Raw genomic sequence first — 25,142 nt, 5'->3', positions numbered from 1 at the left:
CACGAAGCAAGTTCTCTTCACTCTCTGGTGTCGCCCCTGCATGTTTTTCGTGATCCATGTTTCTATTTTACTTTTAGTTTTCAAAGTTGATGGTCTATTGTTTGTACTTCTGTGTCCCGTGTTTGTCTTTTGATCATTTACTGTCCTACTTTATGACTATAGTCTGAGAGTTGATTTTCATTTGTAAACGTGTGGTTTTGCAATGTTGCATGTCCATTGATGTCCAGATATTGTGCGAGAGAATATTTTAAGAATAGACGATGCTACAAGACACAGAAAAAATGGTCGTTTCTGAATGGAGAATTGAACTTGATATCAAAGAATACGAAACTGGCTTTTTTTGTAGATAAAACTAGATAGCTGACATGGATTAAATTAAAGTAAGGTCACCAATTTCCCGATATCAAATAATTAAAAAAAAAAACCAATAATGTATTGCCATATGACCTTGAACATTGAAGGGTTAAACTTGCATTAAGTCATGTTCAGACCCTTTAACAGAAAATAAAGGAATTTCGAGTTAATGTTCGCGAAACCTATCACACACAAAGTCAATGCATAGAAAAAATACTAATGACCAATGGTCAAAGTTGCTTGAGTGTTCTTCAACAATAAAAGAATCAATAATACCAAGATGGTCCCTAGTGTCGACTTAAGCAGTACTTAAGTACTTAAAGTATAATACTGCAATGTCACTATATTTTATTTTAAATCTAGTCATAAAAAAAATCACCAAAGTCTAAGCACAATACAAGACGAGAACAGACAGTCGACATACAGATCCGGTATTAATGATTATGAGAATTACGATTTTTGCTTTATTCTACATATCGGTCTTTTAATGTTGTCCATAGAACGTAAAAGTCTTAAATTATAATGAATCTATGTTTTTGCCGTTTGAGACTAGAATTTTGTGGAGAAAAAATAGCTAAAACTTAATTGCGTTTCAATGTCAGAAAGCGTCCTGGAAACGCACAGATTGCATGATTTTGCGTTATTTTTCTCAGAGCTTCTGGGGGCCTTGAGCCTTGAGCAGCCCCCAGACCCCTCGCCAAAAAAAATTCGCCTTGCTCCGTTGGTGAAAATATTTTGCCTCACGATTAGAAGAGGCTAGTTACGGCCCTGCCCCATATTGTTAGAATTTAGTTCAGCTTTGTCACAGAGGCTTTAAAAGCCTTGACTGACGATGCTGATACATCACCAGGAGGGAGAGTGTTCCAATCTTTTATGGTTCATGGAAAGAAGGCATAATTCCAGTAATAATTTCGAAGCTTCTGTCATGCATTTTACTTGACAGTTGTTTAGGGGCATCAGATGACCTTCCTTTGTCACTGCAACTTTCTCATTTCAAAACAATTTTGAAAATCATTGTGAGTCTTACATCTTTTTGCCTTTGTTCTAGAGATCTCCATTCTAAGAGTTTTAGCATTTTACTTACACTTGTTACAGTCAGAAATCACCTTTTAATTGTAGCCAACAAAAGACACATATCAATAATCAGATTTAACAAGATTTATTATACAAAAGTTTACAAGAATTATTACACAAATATTACTGTCAACTCAACTGTCAAAATCCAATCTTTTTATCTTTATCTGTATCCGGAAAATTTCTCAGGAATACAATCAGAATATTACGTCCACTACTAAGGTCACAATCTAGTATGATGATGTACAATGTAAAATAAAAGTGTCAATCCAAATGCTGTGAATACTAATGTCTATCGATGTCTATGTCTTATAATTAGCCTGAAAGTTTAACCTTAGTGTCTGTATATAATATAGTTGTCACGGAAATCTCTAGAACACTCTAGGAATAGAATGCCCTAGAAAACTAGAACAGAAGATTCTAGAAACTTGTAGAAGTTTGAATAACGCATCTTTTATTAGGATCATTCTGGAATCATTATGCATGTTATGTAAGTTAAATGGAAAGTTCCAATCATTCCATCAGTATCTGTGATTGTTCCAGTGATTTCTAAACTGCACAGTTATAAGATTATTTTGTAAACAACTATCAGGCCACCCAACACAAATTAGGCCAACATAAATAAATATAATAATTACAATATCATAACACACTCAATTTTACAAGAATATTATTATCAAAGTCTTACTTTCTTTCTTTTACAGATGTCCAAGTTGTGATTTTGCTGCCCTTATGGACCCTGAAGATAAAGTATTTAAATGTCATAACCATACATGTTTGAAGGTCAGTTTATAATGTCAGTATAATTCATGCCTCAAAGTCTGTAATGTGGCACCAATGCATGCCCCAAGGTCATTTATATGTCATACCAATGCGAGTTTCAAGGTCATTATACCCCGCTATAAAAAGGTGGGGGTTAACTGTTTTACCTTTGTCTGTCAGTCCGTCAATCCATCCCATGAATATTTTTGTTGCATCTATCTCAGGAACCACATCATAAGGGTTTCTGAAATTAAGTTTCAGGATTTATATTATAAGTCAGCTTTCATCACTCAGCAATTTCCTGTTTACCTAACACTATATATTTTTACACTATTAGAATTATCCAGTTGCAGCGGGGGTATCATCAGTGAGCAGTAGCTCACAGTTTCACTTCTTTATAATATCATAACAATTTATACTTTTAGGTCATTTATAGTGTTGTAACAAGGTCATCCCAATTTTCCTTTTCAAAGTCACTTAAAAGTCGTAACAATCGTGCTTGAAATTAACAATTTAGAAAGGAAAGGAGCTTGATTCAGACATATCTTTTCATAAATAGACCTTTTGGTTTTAGTATTTCTTCTGTCATACCTCCCCTTATAGGTGAGCTAAATGTCAAGGTCAAATTACCATTTACAGATAGAAAAACATGTATGAATCAAATGTGTCGGGTGTGATTTTCAGAAAACAGGACAAGGTGGATTCCTCCTTCACTATAAACTGCCACTTCAGAAAGCTAATTAAAGATGTTCCTCAAGACCAACAGGGATTCAATTAGCTGTGGTCCAAGATCCTTGACCTTCCACTATTGCAATCCCAACATGTTTTGGTTGCTAGCTACGCCAGACGGACCTTTGATTTGAAAGAAGAAGAAAAAAATGCCAACCTTTTTTCACCATCAGTATGATCATTTCAAGGCCATATATTACTATTGACATTGGCTGCCGGTACAACTCCCCACATTTTTATGCCCCACCTATGATAGTAGAGGGGCATTATGTTTTCTGGTCTGTGCTCCGTTTGTTCGTCCGTCTGTTTGTCTGTGCGTCAGTTCAGGTTAAAGTTTTTGGTCAAGGTAGTTTTTGATGAAGCTGAAGTCCAATCAACTTGAAACTTAGTACACTTGTTGCTTATGATATGATCGTTCTAATTTTAAAGCCAAATTAGACTTTGGACCCCAATTTCACGGTCCACTGAACATAGAAAATGAAAGTGGGAGTTTCAGGTTAAAGTTTTTGGTCAAGGTAGTTTTTGATGAAATTGAAGTCCAATCAACTTGAAACTTAGTACATATGTTCTCTATAGTATAATCTTTCTTATTTCAATGCCAACTAAGATTATTACCCAATTTCACGGTCCATTTAACACGGAAAAGGATAGTGCCAGTGGGGCATCTGTGTACTTTGGACACATTCTTGTTTCAAGTATTCCACAGAGTCCAATATTCAGACCCATTTCAAATGGGACTGACAAAACTACAATGGATGCCATGAATCAGAAATGAAGACAATTACAATACTTGATCAGATTCCTGGGTGGATAAGGGTTATTCAGGTTTTGCCGACCAAATACAATAGAAAAAAAATGACACAGCTGTTTTAGGGTTATTATCCTCAAAAAAATCACAGTTATTAATTAACTTTTTGTCATACTTTCAATGAAGATGAAGGGGACCAATCTGAATAAATTTATATTAAAAGAATTATAGGTAGGTGTTAATATAAGAAAGTTTTATCATATTTTGATGTTATTTTGTGTCAAATTTACCATGCTATCAATTTTGTAAATTTGTGATTTTTCTCTGATTTATCAACAAAATGCATATTTTTTAACTTCTTTGTTATAAATAATTGAAACAATACATATATCTAAGAAAAAAAGGAAATACACTGCTACTTTTGCATATAGGTACTATTTCTGTACTTAAAATCTGTAGTACTGGAAAGGAGTAGTCCGGTAAGGATCAATTTTGGCCTCAAATTTCAAGTTCATCTGATGAATGAATTTGACCTCTTTTTAAACACTTAAGTGTCTATTTCATTTCAATCAATTAGTTTATGTGAAAGATTTTAACTGATTTAGTCATTGAAAACGATCCGATTCAAGCTCAAATATGAAAAATCTACCAAATATGTCGAAAAATGTCACTTTTTAGATAGTTTTTGTCAAAAATGAAAGTGGCCGCATCCGTGTTCATCCAAAATCTTTATATATGTTACGTATTATCATAAAATACAACTTACATTTCAATATTAATGATGAACACGAATGCGGCCACTTTCGTTTTACACGAAAACCGTCTAAAATTTAGCTAAAATGATAGAATTGTGAAGATTTCAGTAATTTAGCGTGAATTAATGGTGCTAGTACTCGATATATGTGCATTGTATTGCCAAAAACAACCAATATTTATGTAGCAGAAGCATTCTACTGTCCAATATATATTTAAAAGTTTACATTTTAACAATTTTGTAAAACTGCTATATTTTGGGGCCAAAAAGGGGTCTTACGGGACCTACTCCTTTACTTTTAATATTTAGTACTATTTCTTTACTCTAGAATTATTGTAATTTTTAGGTACCTGTACTTAACAGTACTTGTTTTGTACTTATAAAAATTGGTACAAAATAATAATAACAACAACGATTACAGTATTCAATGTTTGAACGTCATTATTTTAAAAGATTTAAAAGAGAAAAACTTTCAAAATGCTGAAAATGTAACCATGCAACCAAAAATATGTGGTACTTAAATTTCAAGTACAAACCAAGTACTGTAAAATACAGGTACCTAAATATTACAATAATTTTAAAGTAGCAAAATAGTACTGAATATTAAAAGTAAATTTCCAGTACTACAGATTTTTGATACATAAAATATAGTACCTATGCAAAAGTAGCTGTGTATGGGATTTACATGTTTCTGGTAAAATCATTTTTGTGTCCCTCACACATTTTCTCAAAATGTTTGCTAAAAAGACTGACTTGATTAGTAACAAAATTTGAAAAATCAATTACTTAAAAACTACTCATTGTAAATACACAATTTTTTTCACAAAGTGAAGTTTGATTATAAAAAAAATTAAATTCATTGATATTTTCCACTTTTATTACATATTTCATGTATTTTGGAAATTATTCCAGAATCAGATTTAATTGAGACTCAAACCTCAGAAGAATACATCCCATATATAAATTAAAATTAAAATATAAGAATATAAGGATTTGTGACGTGAACATGAATTAGACAGTAAACCAACAGTACAATACATGTATAAGTAAGGGAGGGGGGGGGGGGGGTCGTTGGACTCATGAATTCGACTTTAACAGTCATAATTTGAACAAAACGTTGACTTTAATAGTGCTTATTTGATTTCAGGGGGGGTGGGGTCGTCTGAACCCCCCTGGCTACGGGTATGATAAGGTAATGTGATGTGAATGTTAATTAGACAGTAACCAAACAACAACATAACACTTTAACATATGTACACTTGCCTTTTTTTTTCTTTGACATTCAAACTTCACACCTAATTTCACAACTTGTATTATGTATATTTGTATATTACTTTTTAATATTTTCAAACCCAGGTACACAAATGTAAATATCATAAGATTACTTAATGTGCATTTTATCTATAGGTTAAGTTAAATTTTGTCAAGTAGTTACTGCTGTCATCACAAATAAAACCTGAACACTCATTATGTTTAAAACAAATACACTTTGGATTCTTCGGTCCCTCCTCTTTACTAATCAGTACTTTACTATCCTGTCCATCTTTTGATATTACTACTATTCTATCAGAGTAATAGATACTTCGGTCCCTCCTCTTTACTAATCAGTACTTTACTATCCTGTCCATCTTTTGATATTACTACTATTCTATCAGAGTAATAGTCTGCTACAATAATGTTACCATAACTATCTATACAAAGTCCTTGTGGTCCTGTTAAATCCTGTGTAAATTGCCAGATCTGTTTTCCTGATCCATCCACAGTATACTGCTTTATCTTTATAGTCACTTAATAGATTACTCTGTCATTACAATAAACAAGGTGATAAATTAAATTTTGCCAAGTATGTACTTCTGGAATCACAAATAAAACCTGAAGACTCATTATGTTTAAAACAAATACACTTTGGATCCTTCAGTCCATCCTCTTTACTAATCAGTACTTTACTATCCTGTCCATCTTTTGATATTACTATTATTCTATCAGAGTAATAGTCTGCTACAATAATGTTACCATAAGTATCTGTACAAAGTCCTTTTGGTCCTGTTAAATCCTGTGTATATTGCCAGATCTGTTTACTTGATTCATCAACACAGTATACTGCTTTACCTACACAGTCACTATAGATTACTCTGTCATTACAGTAAACAAGGTTACGCAGGTAATCTTTACACTCAACCTGTATTGACTTCAGTGTATTTCCTTCCAAGTCTATAATACGGATTTCAACATCACCATACAAACCTACAGCCATAGAACCATTGGAGAATGATAATCCCCAGCAATCTTTGTCTAATGTGATAACTTTAGTAACTGTTTTATTCTCCATATTGAAGGTCTTAATGGCTTTCTCCTCAGTATAAGTTATGGCTATAGTGTTCTGATTGATCTGTGTAACATTCCAGGCTCTACCAGGTATAGGTAACTGTTTCTGTAGTTTACCATCAGAAGTAAAGAGGTTAACTTCACCTTTCCATTCCACTACTATAACTCTCCCATCCATCAGACAAATCATGTCATTAATGAACTTCTTTATATTGATCTCTATCTTTGTCTCTATATTCATGGTCATGCTGTTTATGTTGGATTGTTCGTGTAATTCTACTTGTGGTTCTGTTCCCACACTTATTTCTAATTTCATGGCTACTTCTGTCTTTATAACAATGACTTCTCCTAGGGATTCTAATGATTCTAACTTGCTCAGTATCTTTTCTATTTCATCATTTTGCTTCATTTTAATGTCAACTTCTTTGGTCCTCTCATCATTTTCCAGATCTTCAACATATCTTTGACATTGATGTACTTGTTGATCTATCTGATGTACACCAAGAAATGATTGTAGTTTAGAAGTATGTGTTGTGACAGTTTGTAAATGTTCTTTCATTTCCTTCAAGTTTTTCTTTTTCGCTTCAATTTCAGAAATGAAATCAGTTGCAGTTGATTTTTCCTGATTCCAAATGGTATCTGTTTTTTGGCATAACTTCTTCTCCAGGTGGTCTAAATGTTTGTTTATTTCCTGTCTAATTCCTTTAATTGATTGCTTTATGCTAACACACTGATTTTCTCCAGTTTTGATGTTTTTGGATTTGTTGTTGATTATTGTTTCCAATACATTTAATATAGAATGTATGTCTGTCTCTACAGTTTCCTTTGATTTTTCAATCTTTGTTTTATCCACGACACCTGCTAAACTTTTTATTCCGGTACATTTTGAATGAACGGTGGAAATACATTCATCACAGCAAGGCATTAAATGACCAGGGCAGTACAAGTTAAGCTGTTGACCGTGTTTGTCACATTCTGTTTTAATGGCTTGGATGGATGGTTTATAACTTTTGATATCAATGGTCTTATGATCACATGTTGCTCTGAATCTTTTGTGATGACTTAAACATGTCGAGCATAATCCTTCATCACAGTTGTAACACCAGATGTCAGCTTTAGTGGTTACTTCCCCTTTGTGGCAAGGTCCACATAGTATAGGTTTACTGGATGCCATTACCTGAACATATACAAATAAAAAAATACATAAGCTTACTTTTCAAATTCCTTACAGTTTATTCGTTACCTGTTAAAAATTGTTAAAAAGTAGAAAAGGCTAAAGAAAAGTATGACCAAATTCAGACAACGAATCAGAGCTATTGCGGACTTACGGTTATACACTACAGTTAATTTTGAGGTTATGAAGTTGCAAACGTAAAATTTTATTATTTGTAATATCAAACTGCTATTTTTAACAGATATATAATTTTATGGAGGGTATTGGTGAAAAATACCAATCACGGGACTGTGAAACTTCCCGAGCCATTAGGTGAGGTAAACTTGGTCCACAGACTGGTATTTTTCATAATACTCCTCCATAACATGATAAATCTGTCTAATATCACAGAAAAGATTTGATTATAACTCTCTGTAAGGAAATGCTTTAAACTAGTAAGTTGTATTCCATAAATATATTAATGCATAGATTGGAGGATAAGTAGAGACTATCAAAGCATTGTAATGCATAGATTGGAGGATAAGTAGGGACTATCAAAGCATTGTAGGAATATAACAAGAACTTGTATGTGTTAGTGCTGTCTTTATGTAACGCCAGGTCTGAATAGGTTTGGCAGGAAACCGGAAAAAACTTGCAGGGCTAAAAAGGGAATATCTAAAATAGCAAATAACATGATGTGGAGCAGAATTTGAAGCATATTCACTGGCAGTGGTTAAAAAAACAGACAAATTGGTTGGAAACAAGGAAAAATATTAGAATATATGCCAAAAAATACACTGGTTTCCAACCAATCAAAATCCGGTATTCTCATATAAGGTGTAATTATGGAGAAAAAAAATCATTTTTTAACTGAGTTTAACTTTATGTTTGAAAACAAGTGCATGGACACTACTTTCTAAAATATGACATTTGGCTTGATTATGTATTACATCTATTTGTACCAATAAACAAATCACAGCTGAATTAATTTCACAGAAATAAATGCCTTTTTATGCCCCACCTACGATTGTATAGGGGCATTATGTTTTTCATGCCCACCTACAATAGTAGAGGGGCATTATATTTTCTGGTCTCTGCGTCTGTTAGTCCGTCTGTTCAATCGTTTGTCCGTCCATCCGTCTGTCCCACTTCAGCTTAAAGTTTTTGGTCAAAGTAGTTTTTGATGAAATTTAAGTCCAATCGACTTCAAACTTAATACATACTGGAACACACCCGCGCAATTGCGGGTAAATAGAGCATATATTTACTGTAATAACTGGAGAATTTCAGGAGAGGTGTCAAAAGTCAAAGGTACTTGGGGACTGGGCACATTTTTTTGGCCTCCCCTTTATTCCTAATTCCGATTTTCATTCCTTCTGTTTTTCTGTATACTATGAACATATATATATATACTATAATTTCCATAAACTGTCACTGATATATTATATAAAATTTATCAGTGACTGCTGTAAATAGTAAAGAGCCCCCCTCCCCATCCACCCATCCAGTAAACCATTTGAATTTATAGTAAATCATAGCAAATACAATTTATTCATAGTATATGTATGTAGTAGTATGTAGTATACAGAAATATATCAGTGGCTGCCAAGGGATAGTAAACTATTGATAAATTTTTGTAAAAGATTTTATGACTGGAGAATTTCAGAAAAGGTATCAACAGTCATAGGTACTTTGGGACATGACAATTGTTATTTTAAGCCTGCTCCTCATTTTTTGGCTCCTTTTTGTTGTCTATTAATTTCAATTATGTTAGCGTTTATCTGTATATTATTAACATTCATTATAAATAGAGTGTCCCAGGTTAAGGGGAAGGTTGGGATCTCGCTAACATGTTTAACCCCGCCACATTATTTATGTATGTGCCTGTCCCAAGTCAGGAGCCTGTAATTCAGTGGTTGTCGTTTGTTTATGTGTTGCATATTTGTTTTTCTTTTTTTTTTTATATATAAATAAGGCCGTTATTTTTCTCGTTTGAATTGTTTTACATTGTCATCTCGGGGCCTGTTATAGCTGACTATGCGGTATGATCTTTGCTCATTGTTGAAGGCCGTACGGTGACCTATAGTTGTTAATGTCTGTGTCATTTTGGTCTCTTGTGGACAGTTGTCTCATTGGAAATCATACCCGTACCGTCCACATCTTCTTTTTTATATGTATTTGCTTTTAACTATCAATCCTCAGTTTACAAATCGATCCACGCGGTCATTGACATATTATATAGACCCTCTCTATTTAAATGGAAAATTCGCCAAAAAAATAAAATTTGATATTATGTTTATCCTAAAAAAATAAGCATATTCCCAAAATATTCAAGGTTTATTCGTCTAGATAAGTGAGTTATTAGATTTTTTAAATCGACTCTCAATTCTCGTGAAGACGCCATCTTGAAAACTTATGACCACGGATATCTAATTACCACAAAGTACTAGTATCCAGCATGACATGTCCATTAATCAGTGTTTAAATGACTTGTCAAGCTGATGCCAGATGGATGTTCTACCCGACCAAGTAATGGAAGAAGTCTACATAGTTTCCAAAATCATCAAATCAAGTAATGCTTCACTAAGATTGATAAGAATATTTCAAAAAATTAATCTTAATTTTTTTAGAGGGTTAAATATTCAGCGTACAATGGTGAAGTCAGGTTGAAAAGCTGTAAATGACATAAGATCGTACATTCCCCATTTCCATTCTCAATTTTATTGGTTTTAGCTTGTCACTAAATTTACATTTTTGGCACCAAGATGCAGTTTCAAGTATTATATAGGATTTATGCTATAATAATGTAAAAGTAGTCACAATAATAAAGTGAAAAAAAAGTCCGGAGATACTTATTGTGGAGTAATTATAAACTGAGATTTATCTTTGTTGTAAAAGTTTTTTTAAATACTTTTTTCTAACATTTTTAACGTATATTTTTAGATTATTTTGGGTTTTAATCTAACTTGACCAACGTTCAAAAACTTGTCTTCTTGTAATCAGCATGGCTTAAGGGCATACGATACAGTTACAGGGGAGGTAATGACGTTGCTAACGTAAAATGTTATTTTCGCGACGTCAAACTATGACATATCGGGAATAGATGCATTTTTCGACTGATTTTTATCATTCAAACTGATTTAATTTGAAAACGAGTGCATGGACCCCTATTTTTTAAAACGGCAATTTGTTTCATTTTGCAAGGAGATTATGTGACCCAAATTTATAAAACTGTAAATAGAGGATTTTTTTTAATTTTGATAAACATGCAGCAAAAAATGACGTTTGTTCCTCTATTCATGAACATTTGATAAATACATGTATGAGTTATTTTTGAATAAAAATTGCATAATTTTTAATAATACTTATAAAATACAGAAATTACCGATTATTTAACAAAAAAACATTTGTGTTTATCTTTTAAAACAAAAAAGTTATGTCTTTCTTTCGAAAAAGAAAATACGGACACAAATCTGAATTTTGAGCAAATATTCAAAATTTCGACCTCATTTTACTCAAAAAGTAGCACATGAAGGTATATTTTTTATTACATATTTGATTTAATCAGGTAAAAAATAGCCTATATGCAAATTTTCATCAACTTGTAAATACAGGTTCTAAACTGTATCGTATGCCCTTAATACCGGTAATTACCGGGGTATTGTAAACATGACATATTCGGGTATTCTAACGGTCGACTTCCTGACAGGCTTGTTTAATTTAATACACAATGAACAAGGTCAATGAATCAAGTGCGTGATCGCAAGTGAACCAGGTGTGCTCAGGTAAAACTTATAAAATATACCATACCAATATAAAACTGTCCGTGATATACAGCCTGTGTACAAAATCTAACAAAATTTAAGAGTGGTTATAAGAATAGGTATAGACCAAATCTCCATGTTATCTAAATTAAATTTTACTTTTATTTATATTTCAGCACCTATTCTTCCGTTTTATATATAATTGTTGGTCCCGTTATTTTAAATCAGTTTGTCCTGTTTATACCCTCACATATGTGACTTTATTTTCACTCTAGAAAACAGTGCTATATTTCAAAATGAATGCCGATTTTTATAATTGTTCATTCATTTTACAAGTGAAACAAGAATATCAATTAGGAAACTTCGGACTATACAAATGCAGAATATACTGTGCCGGTTTGCTTTCGTCTAACAAGATAAGAGAAATGAAAAAAAAACTGTCATGTAAAAACAAGCATGCTCAAATCAAAATATAAAAAAATAGGTGAGTAAAAATTAACTGGATCAGAAAAATTAACAACCTTTGATCTCGGGTGTATTGGTAATAAATTTATTTCTTTTTATAGTATAGCTTCTTCCATTATCCAAATGATATCAGATAATCTATATTATTTCATAAGATTAACCCTTCCGACCTCACTAGAATCTGAGACTATGTGTTATAGTGGTATCAGCTAAAATCTAATGCCAATTATATCGCTAGAAGTAAAAATGTAATACAGGTACACCTTTCATTTGGTTATGGCTTTCAAATGTCTAAATTTAAGTGTTCCCGTACATTTTTTGCCTATTTAGGACAATTAAAATGCTTGTGTAAAACTAGTTTTATTTTCCCTTTTAAAAAAATATAGATAAATGATAAGAGTGTATATCATTACATTCCGACAACTTAATCTAATTTCCAGACTTTAACCAGTTCATTTCTTAGTTTAGTTAACTTCTTTGAATTCAAATAAAATAATAGCACCAAATATAATTAAATAATTCCACGGCGATTCACTTATATTTGTCAACACCTTGAAAATGTATTTTAAATTTGTGTATTAAACTAGACCTCCTGTCGTATAACCCACTGATCCGAATAGACAGTCCCACCTGGCATGGTGTGCCCTAGAGGTCAAGCTTATTACCGATCTGCAAATAACATTTCACCTTTATACAGGTCTTTCACGAGTATTGTCAGAGAATAATACAAACATCGCATAAATAAAGTCATAGCATAGATAGTAAAAGGTCAATAAAAAAATGGAAAACAACACGTTTTATAATTTATTGCGTCCGAAGCGCTTTTCTGGATTTACCTTCATCAGGAACGCTCAAAGCCAAACATTTGAAATCAGAAGATGTATAAGTACCAAAAATCGTTGAAGAGCTTTATGTCAAAAATACCTAAAATAAATAGCCAAATTCATCTAAAGCCAACTTTGCCTGAGGGAGTTGAAACCTTAGTTTCATAATAATTTCAAAATTTATAAACAGACAATTTTAGTAAAGTTTGTTAAATCATGTCAGTACCAAAGCACTGACTACTGAGCTGATGATACCCTCGGGGACTGATAGTCCACCAGCAGAGGTATCGACCCAGTGATGTAAAAAATGGAAAACAACACGTTTTATAATTTATTGCGTCCGAAGCGCTTTTCTGGATTTACCTTCATCAGGAACGCTCAAAGCCAAACATTTGAAATCCGAAGATGTATAAGTACCAAAAATTGTTGAAGAGCTTTATGTCAAAAATGCCTAAAATAAATAGCCAAATTCATCTAAAGCCAACTTTGCCTGAGGGAGTTGAAACCTTAGTTTCATAATAATTTCAAAATTTATAAACAGACAATTTTAGTAAAGTTTGTTAAATCATGACAGTACCGAAGCACTGACTACTGAGCTGATGATACCCTCGGGGACTGATAGTCCACCAGCAGAGGTATCAATCCAGTGATGTAAAAAATGGAAATCAACACGTTTTATAATTTATTGCGTCTGAAGCGCTTTTCTGGATTTACCTTCATCAGGAACGCTCAAAGCCAAACATTTGAAATCCGAAGATGTATAAGTACCAAAAATCTTTGAAGAGCTTTATGTCAAAAATACCTAAAATAAATAGCCAAATTCATCTAAAGCCAACTTTGCCTGAGGGAGTTGAAACCTTAGTTTCATAATAATTTCAAAATTTATAAACAGACAATTTTAGTAAAGTTTGTTAAATCATGACTACTGAGCTGATGATACCCTCGGGGACTGATAGTCCACCAGCAGAGGTATCGACCCAGTGATGTAAAAAATGGAAAACAACACATTTTATAATTTATTGCGTCCGAAGCGCTTTTCTGGATTTACAATAAGCGTAAACCTAATATATTATCTTAACAGTTTAAGTTATATATACTTTAATTTATTCACTTTATCAGTCTAAAAAAAAAGTATAAATTTCAGCTAAAAAAAAATTAATTATAATAATTTCTTGTGCTGTCTACAAAAATAAATCGAAAAGATATATGGTAAATATAGAAATTTTTCTCATGAATGTGTACAACTGCACAACGTGCGTTTTATTTTCTTATTATCGGATGGTTATTAGATATAGCATTAGTCATCGGAACGCTTACGATAACGGTAAAATATGATTAAAGATAAAGACTTTTAATGATTGTTTTTTAAATCCCAGCATGCAAAAACCAGGAGAAAACGTCCTACAGGAAGTAGTTAATATTTTTTCATTAATTATTGAATTTCTCCTTTATTACTGCACATATAGCGATAAAACTTTTTGAATATATATATTATGTCATAATGAACATATTTAAACCATAAGTCAAAAATCACGAATTTTCCCTTTAATAAACTCTGTGGCCCCCGTGGATAGTAAAGTTGAAAATAATAGCAGTTAGCAAATACACTTTATTCATAGTCTTTGTTTGTTCAAAGTACAGAAAAACGCAAACTGGAAGTCTAGTCTGACTTTAAATTTCGCCCAATGACGGAAAAATATCCAGACAGATTCTTTTTCGTTTTTCTCCTAAAATAACCCAAACTGAATAATCCTAAGAATGGATGACAAATGCGACTATACATGGTACCTATTGGACACAGAGGTATGATGATTAATTTATTGTGGAAGGAAGAAAAGCGACACACAAAATGAGGTCTTCTCGTTTAATAGTATAGATGTTCCCTATGATATGATCTTTCTAATTTTAATGCCAAATTAGAGTTTTTACCCCAATTTCACGGTCCACTGAACATAGAAAATGAAAGTGCGAGTGGGGCATTCATGTACTGGGGACACATTCTTGTTTTTTTCTTAAGTAAGGATAATTGATATAAGATGAATTAATGTCCAAGGATTGTTTAAAACACACATTAAGAGTGTACTTATGTAAAGAAATATCTTTGATTCAAGAAACTCACTTAAATTCAACTATTGAATCAGATCTTTATTGTTAACGTAGCCATGGAACAACTTCAAGCAGAAGGGTAGCTATATTAATTTATAAAACTATGAGTTAATAAATGTGCATAAAGATTCAGAAGGTAAAACAATTTCAATGAGGGGACATGAATGATGCCCTTACAAATTTAGATAGAAAAAAAATCCATTAAACCCCCCAAAAGAAACAATATACATGGAGATGTAAAACTCCAGTTCAGTCTAAAATCAAGTCCATTATAGTCAAATTGACATGTTCTTTCTCGTTCACTTGTGACATTAATCCCAATTGACATTAATCCCAATTTTATTAAAAACACCAACAACCAAGAAGTTTGCATACAATTACAATCTCTTTCAACTGAAACTAGAGGCCCCTGGATATTGGAATGTTAATAACGGTATTTTCTTAATGAGCAAGAGTATGCATGCAATAAAAGCAAAATATTACAAAAACATTGTAAAAAAAAGAAAAAAATGAAATAGATTCAAGACTTTTTTTCGGACTCTCAAATTAAAGATAAAGGAATATTGTATAAAGTACAGTAAAATTGGGAGGGGGGGAGGGGGGCGGGAAAGAAAAAACATGCAACACATGATCATGATGATTTAGAACAAAAACTGAAAACGTAATATGAAAATCTATTATTTATAAAAGAAAAATACCTACATTAGAAAAAAATTAATAAGCCTAAAAAGCTAAAGGAGCACACATCAGATGAAAACAAAATTTTATAGAAAAAAGGGGAAAAAACAATGCATACTTTCCAGGAATTCAGAAAATCTTAGCACACAGTACAAGACATGACTTAAATTGAAAAATGATAACGATGAAAGTATAACAGATGAAAATAAATATTAAAACTTGAATGAGATTTATGCTAATTTATTTGACACTAAACGAAATCCTTGTATGATAAATGTTAAAAATTTCATTAACAGTACAAAAACTCAACTTAATCAATAATTATTAGAAGGATAAAAGTAAATGTCACTTTATCGCACCCAGGGTAAATTGTCATTTGTGATTGGTTAAACGCCTTAACGTGGTGACCCGTAGGGGGTTAGTAAATTTCTAAGGGGGTTCATGATGTCACGTCTACTGTTAATGGTTACATCATCTATTGCTGTTGTTGCATTTCATTGCTTATTTTTATACAAAATGCAGCAAAAAAATTACTGCCTGCCATAAATTCGCTATACAGTTTACTACTGATCTCCAACGATCCATTGAGGTTGAATAAAATCCATAGGGGATTTAGCCTACGGCCTCACCCCTATGGATTTTACTATCCCTCTTTTGATCCGTGTAGGGTCAGTAGCTAGCGAACCATATAACATATATAAGAGGAATTAACTCTCATGACCATGACTTTTGCTCAAATAATTTGAAACAAAAGTCCAGGAATGGATGGGATGAGCGTTATTTTTTTAATCTTAACTTTGAAAAGACACAACCAAAATTTCCAGATGACAAGTGTACTTAATCTTATTCACAAGAAAATGATCCTTTTAAACTGGCAAATTACCAACAGATATCATTATGAACTAGTGGTTATAAAATACTTTCATACATTTTAACATTAAGAATAAAAACAAATTCTAAATCTAATCATTAATGCTAATAAAACAGGATACATCAAGAACAGATACATGTGATTTAATCTTATTATTCTACTGCAAATATAAAATGTAATAGATCATGCAGATAACATAAATGGGGAGGAGGCCTTGGTGGCCGAGTGGTCTTAGTAGTTACTATACAGTAGTCACTAGCCATTCCGGCAGAACAGAACAAAGGGAAGCATGCAGAAGAAGGAAACTCTTTTATGATAATCTAGAAGTGAAAACATATGCCTGTTGTGTTCCCCTCTAGATATTATTTGAAAATTGTGTTTCTGGTTTGTGGTCTCCTTGAGGTGTACCAAACATATTTATTTTATTCATTTTAAAAAAAACAACTAAAAAGTAATAAAATACATGACAAGAAATACAAGCCTTTGTTAATAAATGACCTTTAACTTTGTCAAAATAAAATAATATAGCCTTATTAACAATGATATATACCTCTTAATTAAGGAATTTGTCATATCATATGTATGAAGGTCTCTATGTGTTCGTTTACTAAAATGTCGGTAACAAGGAAGTAAATAGGACATGTTTATACATGATCTTTATACATGATCCATGTAATCAGTAAATATTTAAATGACATCTATAAATAGATAAAACTGGTTCTATTATACTAGTAACATTTAAAAGATACAATTGTGAATATAACATAATGATAATTATTGTACCTCTAAAATAAAATTTTAAAACCTTTGGTCATTGTTTAATCATAGATTTTAAGATTTAAATGTTTGCTAATAAATTTTAGATAAAGAATTTTGTTACAAATGTTCATGCTTAATCTGTTTTCATTCTTTTTTAAAACCATTTAAAATTATTGTCTAACCTATGTTAATTTTGAAACAAAAAAAATATGTAGGGTATAATTTCAATTAGACAGCAACCCAGCAACAAATATATCTAGAGGTCAAGGTACAGTCTTCTGCAATACACAGACATCTATCTGATATGCAAGCTATAATAAATAATTTAAGGTTCATCATAACAAACGGACAAATATGGTTGTATTTACATGCCAAAAATTACTCTGAGTAGAGACTTACCTGTGAAGTTGGAAAAGTTTTAATGCCTGGCATCCACTAGATATAATAAAGTTAAATGTATTTTGTGTTTCAGAAAGATAAAATCTCTGGATTTTGTTGGGCATTTTTTTTTTCCTTCATGCAAAAGGTGTGAAAATTAACTAAGTTGTGGTACAACTATGAGATGCTCAATCAGGTAAAAAACCGGTTTGTATTGTTTTGATTGTTCTTGATTGACATGGACAAGAGGTATCTTCACAACTATAGGTGAGTTAAACAGTTCATCTGAGTCAGTGAGTGGACAGAATCAAAGTAATTCAGGTGTTTGTTTATTTTTACGCCTTCTGCAGAAAGGAAAAAAAAATGCCCATCAAAAACCAAGAAAGATGCATTTAACTTTTATATATCTAGTGGATGTGCTAGGCATTAAAACTTTCCAAACAGCACAGGTAAATCTGTACACAGAGTAGTTTTTTAGGTGAAAATACAGCCATATTTGTCCATTTGTTATGATGAACCTTAACAGAGACAGAGATAATACAGATCTAATATTGACACTATCTGAATTTTTATATAATAATTTTTTTTTACATATTGTAAAATTAAATTCTTTCATTTCACAGCAATAAATCAAACTACCTAATAAGCTTGAATTTTGTAAGATCAATATTTAATTTAGTTAGATGGGCTGATTTACACCAGTCAAAACTAAATTTGAAGGTCAAGACTAGTCGAGACAGGTCGAGACTGGTTGAGACTGAGTCAAGACTAGTCGAGACAGGTCGAGACTAGTGAAGACAGGTCGAGACAGGTCGAGCCTTGGTCAAGACCATTTCAGACTACACAAAGATCATCAAGTACTGAATCAGACTAATTAAGTAAAGTCGAGACCTAGTCGAGTACACTTAAGTACAGTTAAGTACAGTCGAGACAATGTCGAGACTAGTCGAGTAAAATGTGTGCTCGATTTTACTGGTCAAGCACAAAATCTGGTCAATTCAGACTTTAGTTGTAGTGAGTTGTATTAGCATTGGCACATCTCATTTCCATGGAGATTATAATTCGACATATGCATTATCGAAATTACAAAAAAGCGAGACATATCACTGTAATAACAGTTTATTTATGCAAAGTAATTTTTGTCGAGCCTGCAACTTTTGTTGCAGAAAGCTCGACATAGGGATAGTGATCCGGCGGCGGCGGTGTTAGCTCACTTCTTAAAAGCTATATATTTTAGTAGGTGGAAGACCTGGATGCTTCATATTTTGTATATAGATGCCTCATGTTACGAAGTTTCCGTCAGTCACATGTCCAATGTCATTGACCTCATTTTCATGGTTCAGTGACCACTTGAAAAAAAAGTTCAGAATTTTTGTAACGTTGAATTCTCTCTTATTATAAGTAATAGGATAACTATATTTGGTATGTGCGTACCTTGCAAGGTCCTCATGCCCGTCAGACAGTTTTCACTTGACCTCGACCTCATTTCATGGATCAGTGAACAAGGTTAAGTTTTGGTGGTCAAGTCCATATCTCAGATACTATAAGCAATAGGGCTAGTATATTTGGTGTATGGAAGGACTGGAAGGTGTACATGTACATGTCCAACTGGCAGGTGTCATCTGACCTTGACCTCATTTTCATGGTTCAGTGGTTATAGTTAAGTTTTTGTGGGTTGGTCTGTTTTTCTCATACTTTATGCAATAGGTCTACTATATTTGTTGTATGGAATGATTGTTAGGTGTACATGTCTAGAGGGCAGATGTCATATGACCTTGACCCCATTTTCATGGTTCAGTGGTCAAAGTTAAGTTTTTAAGTTTTGATGTTTTTATCTAATATTATATGCCAAAGGTCAACTATATTTGGTGTATGGAAATATATTATGATCTATATGTAGTCCCGCAGGTTTTATTTGACCATGACCTCAATTGCACGGTTCATTGGACAGTGTTAAGTTTTTGTGTTTTGGTCTATTTTTCTTAAACTATAAGTAATAGGTCAACTATATTTGTTGTATGGAAGCATTGTTAGCTGTACATGTCTGCCTGGCATGGTTCATCTGACCTTGACCTCATTTTCATGGTTCATTGGTCTTTGTTTAACTATCTTGTTTAATGTTAAGTTTATGTGACAGTTGTAATAACGCTTTATACTTAGGACGATCAACATATTATCAATGATTAGTAAAGAAGGCGAGACATTTCAGTGTGTGCACTCTTGTTAATGTAGGAAATGTAACAATCATGTTTAATTCAGTATCATGTAGGAAGTGTAACAGTCATGTTTAATTCAGTTTAATGTAGGAAATGAAACAGTCATGTTTAATTCAGTTTAATGTAGGAAATGTAACAGTCATGTTTAATTCAGTTTAATGTAGGAAATGAAACAGTCATGTTTAATTCAGTTTAATGTAGGAAATGTAACAGTCATGTTAAATTCAGTTTAATGTTATTGATTGAGTTTTTAGTTCAGAGAAGGACAAAAAATTTGCTTTCCCCAAATTTTCAGATGTAACATTGTTGTGCTGATAATTAATAATTTAAAATGATATCATATAAGATAAGGAAGGTAAATCTAACGTGCTTACGTTTTGTTTAATTTGGATGAAAAACCTTATAAAGTGTGCTTTCCATTTTAACTTTTTGGATTCGAGCGTCACTGATGAGTCTTTTGTAGGCGAAATGTGCGTCTGGCGTATATACAAAATTTAGTCCTGGTACCATGATGAGTTTATTCTTTAAGTCTTTTATATTTTTTTCAATTCATTAATTTTATAGAACAGAAACACAGTAAATGTAGCAAATGTTTTTACAACTGTCGTATTCTAAATGATCACTCATATCTTGCATTCTTATGGTTGGATCTCATACATGTTGTCTGCATTTAGACTCTTCCATTAATTATACTTACAAACTGACAACTGTAATTGTTTGTTGTTAATGTTGTCTTCTCAAATTATAAATCTTAATATACATAAAATAATCATTCTCAAATATATTTTGAGGGGATTTTTCTATGCATGGGGGTATTATTTTGCAAATGTGTTGGAGTTTCTGTACTCTATAAATATTTCGTCTAGATATATTGGTTTTGTTTCTATCTGTTACAGGAAACCTGTCGTTATTGTAAAGAAGATTGGACAGAACATTTTGGTAAAAGATGTGAGGAAATAGAGAAGAAAGATGAAGTTAAACTCAGGCTGCAATTGTTAGTTAAAAGTTATTTTTATGCCCCACCTACGATAGTAGAGGGGCATTATGTTTTCTAGTCTGTGCCTCCGTTCCTTCGTCCGTCCAGTGTTCGTTCGTCCCGCTTCAGGTTAAAGTTTTTGGTCAAGGTAGTTTTTAATGAAGTTGGAGTCCAATCCACTTGAAACTTAGTACACATGTTCCTCATGATATGATTCTTCTAATTTTATTGCCAAATTGAAGTTTTGACCCTAATTTCCCGGTCCACTGAACATAGAAAATGATAGTGCGAAGTTCAGGTTAAAGTTTTGGATAAAGTTTTTGGTCAAGGTAGTTTTTGATGAAGTTGAAGTCACATCAACTTGAAACTTATTACACATGTTCCCTATGATATGATCTTTCTATTTTTAATTCCAAATTAAAGGTTTGACCCCAATTTCACCGTCCACTGAACATGGAAAATTATAGTGCGTGTGGGGCATCCGTGTACTATGGACACATTCTTGTTCATAAATGCACAAGTTGTTGACCTTTGTCAAATCTTATGAAAGTTTGTATATACACGATGGTGTTCTGTTTGCATAACTTATTTAAAAATTTCATTCTAATGCGTTTTTTTCTTTTCTTTTTTTGTTAATATTTGTACTTTTTCCACAGTTCTGCAAAAATTATTTGAATGTAAGTTTTTCAAAACATAACAATGTACTTATAACAATAATAACGTTGTTTGTTAAATTTATTGTCATGCTCACTCTGTAATAGGACTAAATTGTGTATGTAAACTAATGGTATTAACTACTAATCTTCAATATTGACTAAGTAAAAAGTCCTTTTATATTTAGATTTTTCTGTTATCTTTTTGTGACCAAAGGTTTCATAAATGTTTATAAGCATAAGGCTTTTCTTGATTTCTAAAATATTTTCTGTGTTTGTAGTGAAGAGAAGATGACTGAAGCTAAGATAAGAACATGTCATAAATGTAAAGCAAAGTTCACTAAATCAGATGGCTGCAATAAAATGACATGTCGATGTGGAGCAAAAATGTGTTATATTTGTAGGAAGCCAAATGTAAGTTGACAGTACACAGCTACTTTTCCATAGGTACTATTTCTGTACTAAAAAAATGCAGTACTAGAAATTTACTTTAAATATTTAGTACTATTTCTTTACTTTAAAACTATTGTAATATTTAGGTACTTGTAATTTACAGTACTTGATTTGTACTAAATTTTTAGTACAGAAATAGACCTATGCAAAAGTAGCTGTGTACTTGTTTTGTTAAGTCCTATCTTCATAAGTTACAGGAGTTTTATTCTGATGAAGCAATATTACGCATGCTACTGCCCTTGGAAAATTGCTTGAAAACATAAGAGGTCTAAGAGAGAAAAAATACCTTGATTCTAAGATGTTTACCAGAGAGGAAACATTGTTTCTTCGGCATGTTCAAGGGAAGGTTTGGCGCTCAATCATAGAAATATTCTCATATTTAAGTAAATCAAAAGTTAAACATTAGATTTCCAAATACTTGTGCATCATTTCTTTCCTTGCTCAAAATCAAATGTTTGTTATGTAATTAATTATTGCATCATGCTTTGATAAAACTTTAAATGCATGTAATTGCAGCACAGTAAAATAGAATAAGTTGTTGAAACAAACATTAGGAATAGCGCCTATGGAGTCATATTGTGTAGTACCATATAATATAAAAGTATTAAAGGAGATGTGGTATGATTTCCAATATGACAACTATCTACCAAAGTTTAAATGAATTGCATATTTAAGAAATAATTCATGGGGGCTTGAATATATCGTGATTTTACCACGGGTTGTCCCTTTATGACAAATATCTTACCCTGAACGATAGCTACATATCTAGATATATTGAAGCCCCCATGAATTATTTCGATTCTAATAGGACAAAAACGGCAATTCTTTTGGATCGAAGCGCTCTAGGTGGAGGCAAATATTTGCCGTTCCCATAAATTAACGCACTTTTAGATTGGCGTAAAAGAACGGAGCAAACAGAATAAGTGACATGCTCAAACTATTTACAATAATGTATTTAGATAGATTTGGATGAATTTTAATGATAATTTACTTGTATGTCTTCTATGTATAAAAAATGGGCTTATACCACCATTTTAGCATCGTTTGTTTACGTTTCCTTGTTGTGATCATTTTCAATATCAGAAGCGTGTATTTTCCCGTAAAAATGCTTAAATTATCAGGTCATCATTCTATGTCGTCGGGTACTTCATTCATAAAAAAAAACATATGACCTGGGAGTACAATCTGAACAGCCAATGCAATATATTTATATTTTACCAAGGGTGTGTACTCAAAGGGTTTGAAGGACGTCATGTTAGAATAGCAATTATAGACCACTTAATAGTGTATATATAGGATCATGTGAACATTAAAGTATGACAATGTTCCTAATCAAAGACAACAATATTTGTATTATCCAATTATGGTTTGACATTCACAAAATGCTCCTGCACAACTTATGATCAATTAAAAGATGATGTACTACATTTTATATCAGATATCATGATTAAATTTAAAAATTGTTCTTCGCTTTCCCTTTTCTTTTGGCAATCTGCATGTTGAGTGATTACACAATGTCCTTCACTCTTAACATCACTGATTTTACCTGTGTATTCATTTATTTTTCGTGGGCTTCAATTATTGTGGATCGAGGAACACTTTAATTTTCTTGGATATTTAATTTTGTGGTTTTGGCAAAATCTGCATATATTCCTTTAGAAATTTGTAATTGTGTTCAGAATTTAAATTTGCGCTTCTCCTGTACCCATGAAATACACGATAATTGGTATACATGTACAACGAATATTAATGAATCCACAGTAGTCTTTCCAGGTTATAAAATATGTTCACCATTTTAATAGACTTTTGTTATATATCTATATATTTGATTATTGATATTTTCTTTCAGATTGATTATGATCATTTCTGTCGTCACTTTAGAGATCCAAACAAAGGCAAAAATTGTACTGAATGTACATCATGTTCTTTGTGGTCAAATCCTGAGGTAAGTAAATGTACATCATGTTCTTTGTGGTCAAATCCTGAGGTAAGTAAATATACATCATGTTCTTTGTGGTCAAATCCTGAGGTAGGTCAATGTACATCATGTTCTTTGTGGTCAAATCCTAAGGTAAGTCAATGTACATCATGTTCTTTGTGGTCAAATCCTGAGGTAGGTCAATGTACATCATGTTCTTTGTGGTCAAATCCCGAAGTAAGTAAATGTACATCATGCTCTTTGTGGTCAAATCCTGAGGTAAGTAAATGTACATCATGTTCTTTGTGGTCAAATCCCGAAATAAGTAAATGTACATCATGTTCTTTGTGGTCAAATCCTGAGGTAAGTAAATGTACATCACGCTCTTTGTGGTCAAATCCTGAAGTAAGTAAATGTACATCATGTTCTTTGTGGTCAAATCCCGAAGTAAGTAAATGTACATCATGTTCTTTGTTGTCAAATCCTGAAGTAAGTAAATGTACATCATGCTCTTTGTGGTCAAATCCTGAGGTAAGTAAATGTACATCATGCTCTTTGTGGTCAAATCCCGAAGTAAGTAAATATACATCATGTTCTTTGTGGTCAAATCCTGAAGTAAGTAAATATACATCATGTTCTTTGCGGTCAAATCCTGAAGTAAGTAAATGTACATCATGCTCTTTGTGGTCAAATCCTGAGGTAAGTAAATGTACATCATGTTCTTTGTGGTCAAATCCCGAAGTAAGTAAATGTACATCATGTTCTTTGTGGTCAAATCCTGAGGTAAGTAAATGTACATCATGCTCTTTGTGGTCAAATCCCGAAGTAAGTAAATATACATCATGTTCTTTGTGGTCAAATCCTGAAGTAAGTAAATATACATCATGCTCTTTGTGGTCAAATCCTGAGGTAAGTAAATGTACATCATGTTCTTTGTGGTCAAATCCTGAGGTAAGTAAATGTACATCATGTTCTTTGTGGTCAAATCCTGAGGTAAGTGAATATACATCATGTTCTTTGTGGTCAAATCCCGAAGTAAGTAAATGTACATCATGTTCTTTGTGGTCAAATCCTGAAGTAAGTAAATGTACATCATGCTCTTTGTGGTCAAATCCTGAGGTAAGTAAATGTACATCATGTTCTTTGTGGTCAAATCCCGAAGTAAGTAAATGTACATCATGT

General features: G+C 32.4%; 2 protein-coding genes across 2 annotated transcripts in view; one reads left to right on the top strand and one right to left on the bottom strand.

Annotated features, from left to right (window-relative positions):
- LOC139487465 (protein PF3D7_1417600-like) overlaps window positions 1-25,142 on the top strand; it is a 98,103-nt gene that overhangs the window by 56,504 nt on the left and 16,457 nt on the right. Inside the window, exons 13-16 of the mRNA XM_071272277.1 lie at window positions 2,133-2,211; window positions 20,857-20,954; window positions 21,871-22,003; window positions 23,892-23,987. Coding sequence (XP_071128378.1) covers window positions 2,133-2,211; window positions 20,857-20,954; window positions 21,871-22,003; window positions 23,892-23,987 — 406 coding nt within the window. The remainder of the gene's footprint in view (window positions 1-2,132; window positions 2,212-20,856; window positions 20,955-21,870; window positions 22,004-23,891; window positions 23,988-25,142) is intronic.
- LOC139487466 (tripartite motif-containing protein 2-like) lies at window positions 6,005-17,267 on the bottom strand. Its single transcript, XM_071272278.1, has 2 exons — window positions 17,158-17,267; window positions 6,005-7,923 (listed from the first exon to the last, which is right to left on the bottom strand). Exon 2 carries the CDS (start codon window positions 7,918-7,920, stop codon window positions 6,229-6,231), a length of 1,692 nt encoding a protein of 563 aa, XP_071128379.1. The 5' UTR covers window positions 7,921-7,923; window positions 17,158-17,267; the 3' UTR covers window positions 6,005-6,228.

Source organism: Mytilus edulis, chromosome 9 (genome assembly GCF_963676685.1).
Source record: "Mytilus edulis chromosome 9, xbMytEdul2.2, whole genome shotgun sequence".
In the NCBI taxonomy this organism is placed as follows: domain Eukaryota; kingdom Metazoa; phylum Mollusca; class Bivalvia; order Mytilida; family Mytilidae; genus Mytilus; species Mytilus edulis.
The sequence above is the reverse complement of the archived record's forward strand: the minus strand, read 5'-3'. Positions and strand labels throughout refer to the sequence as shown.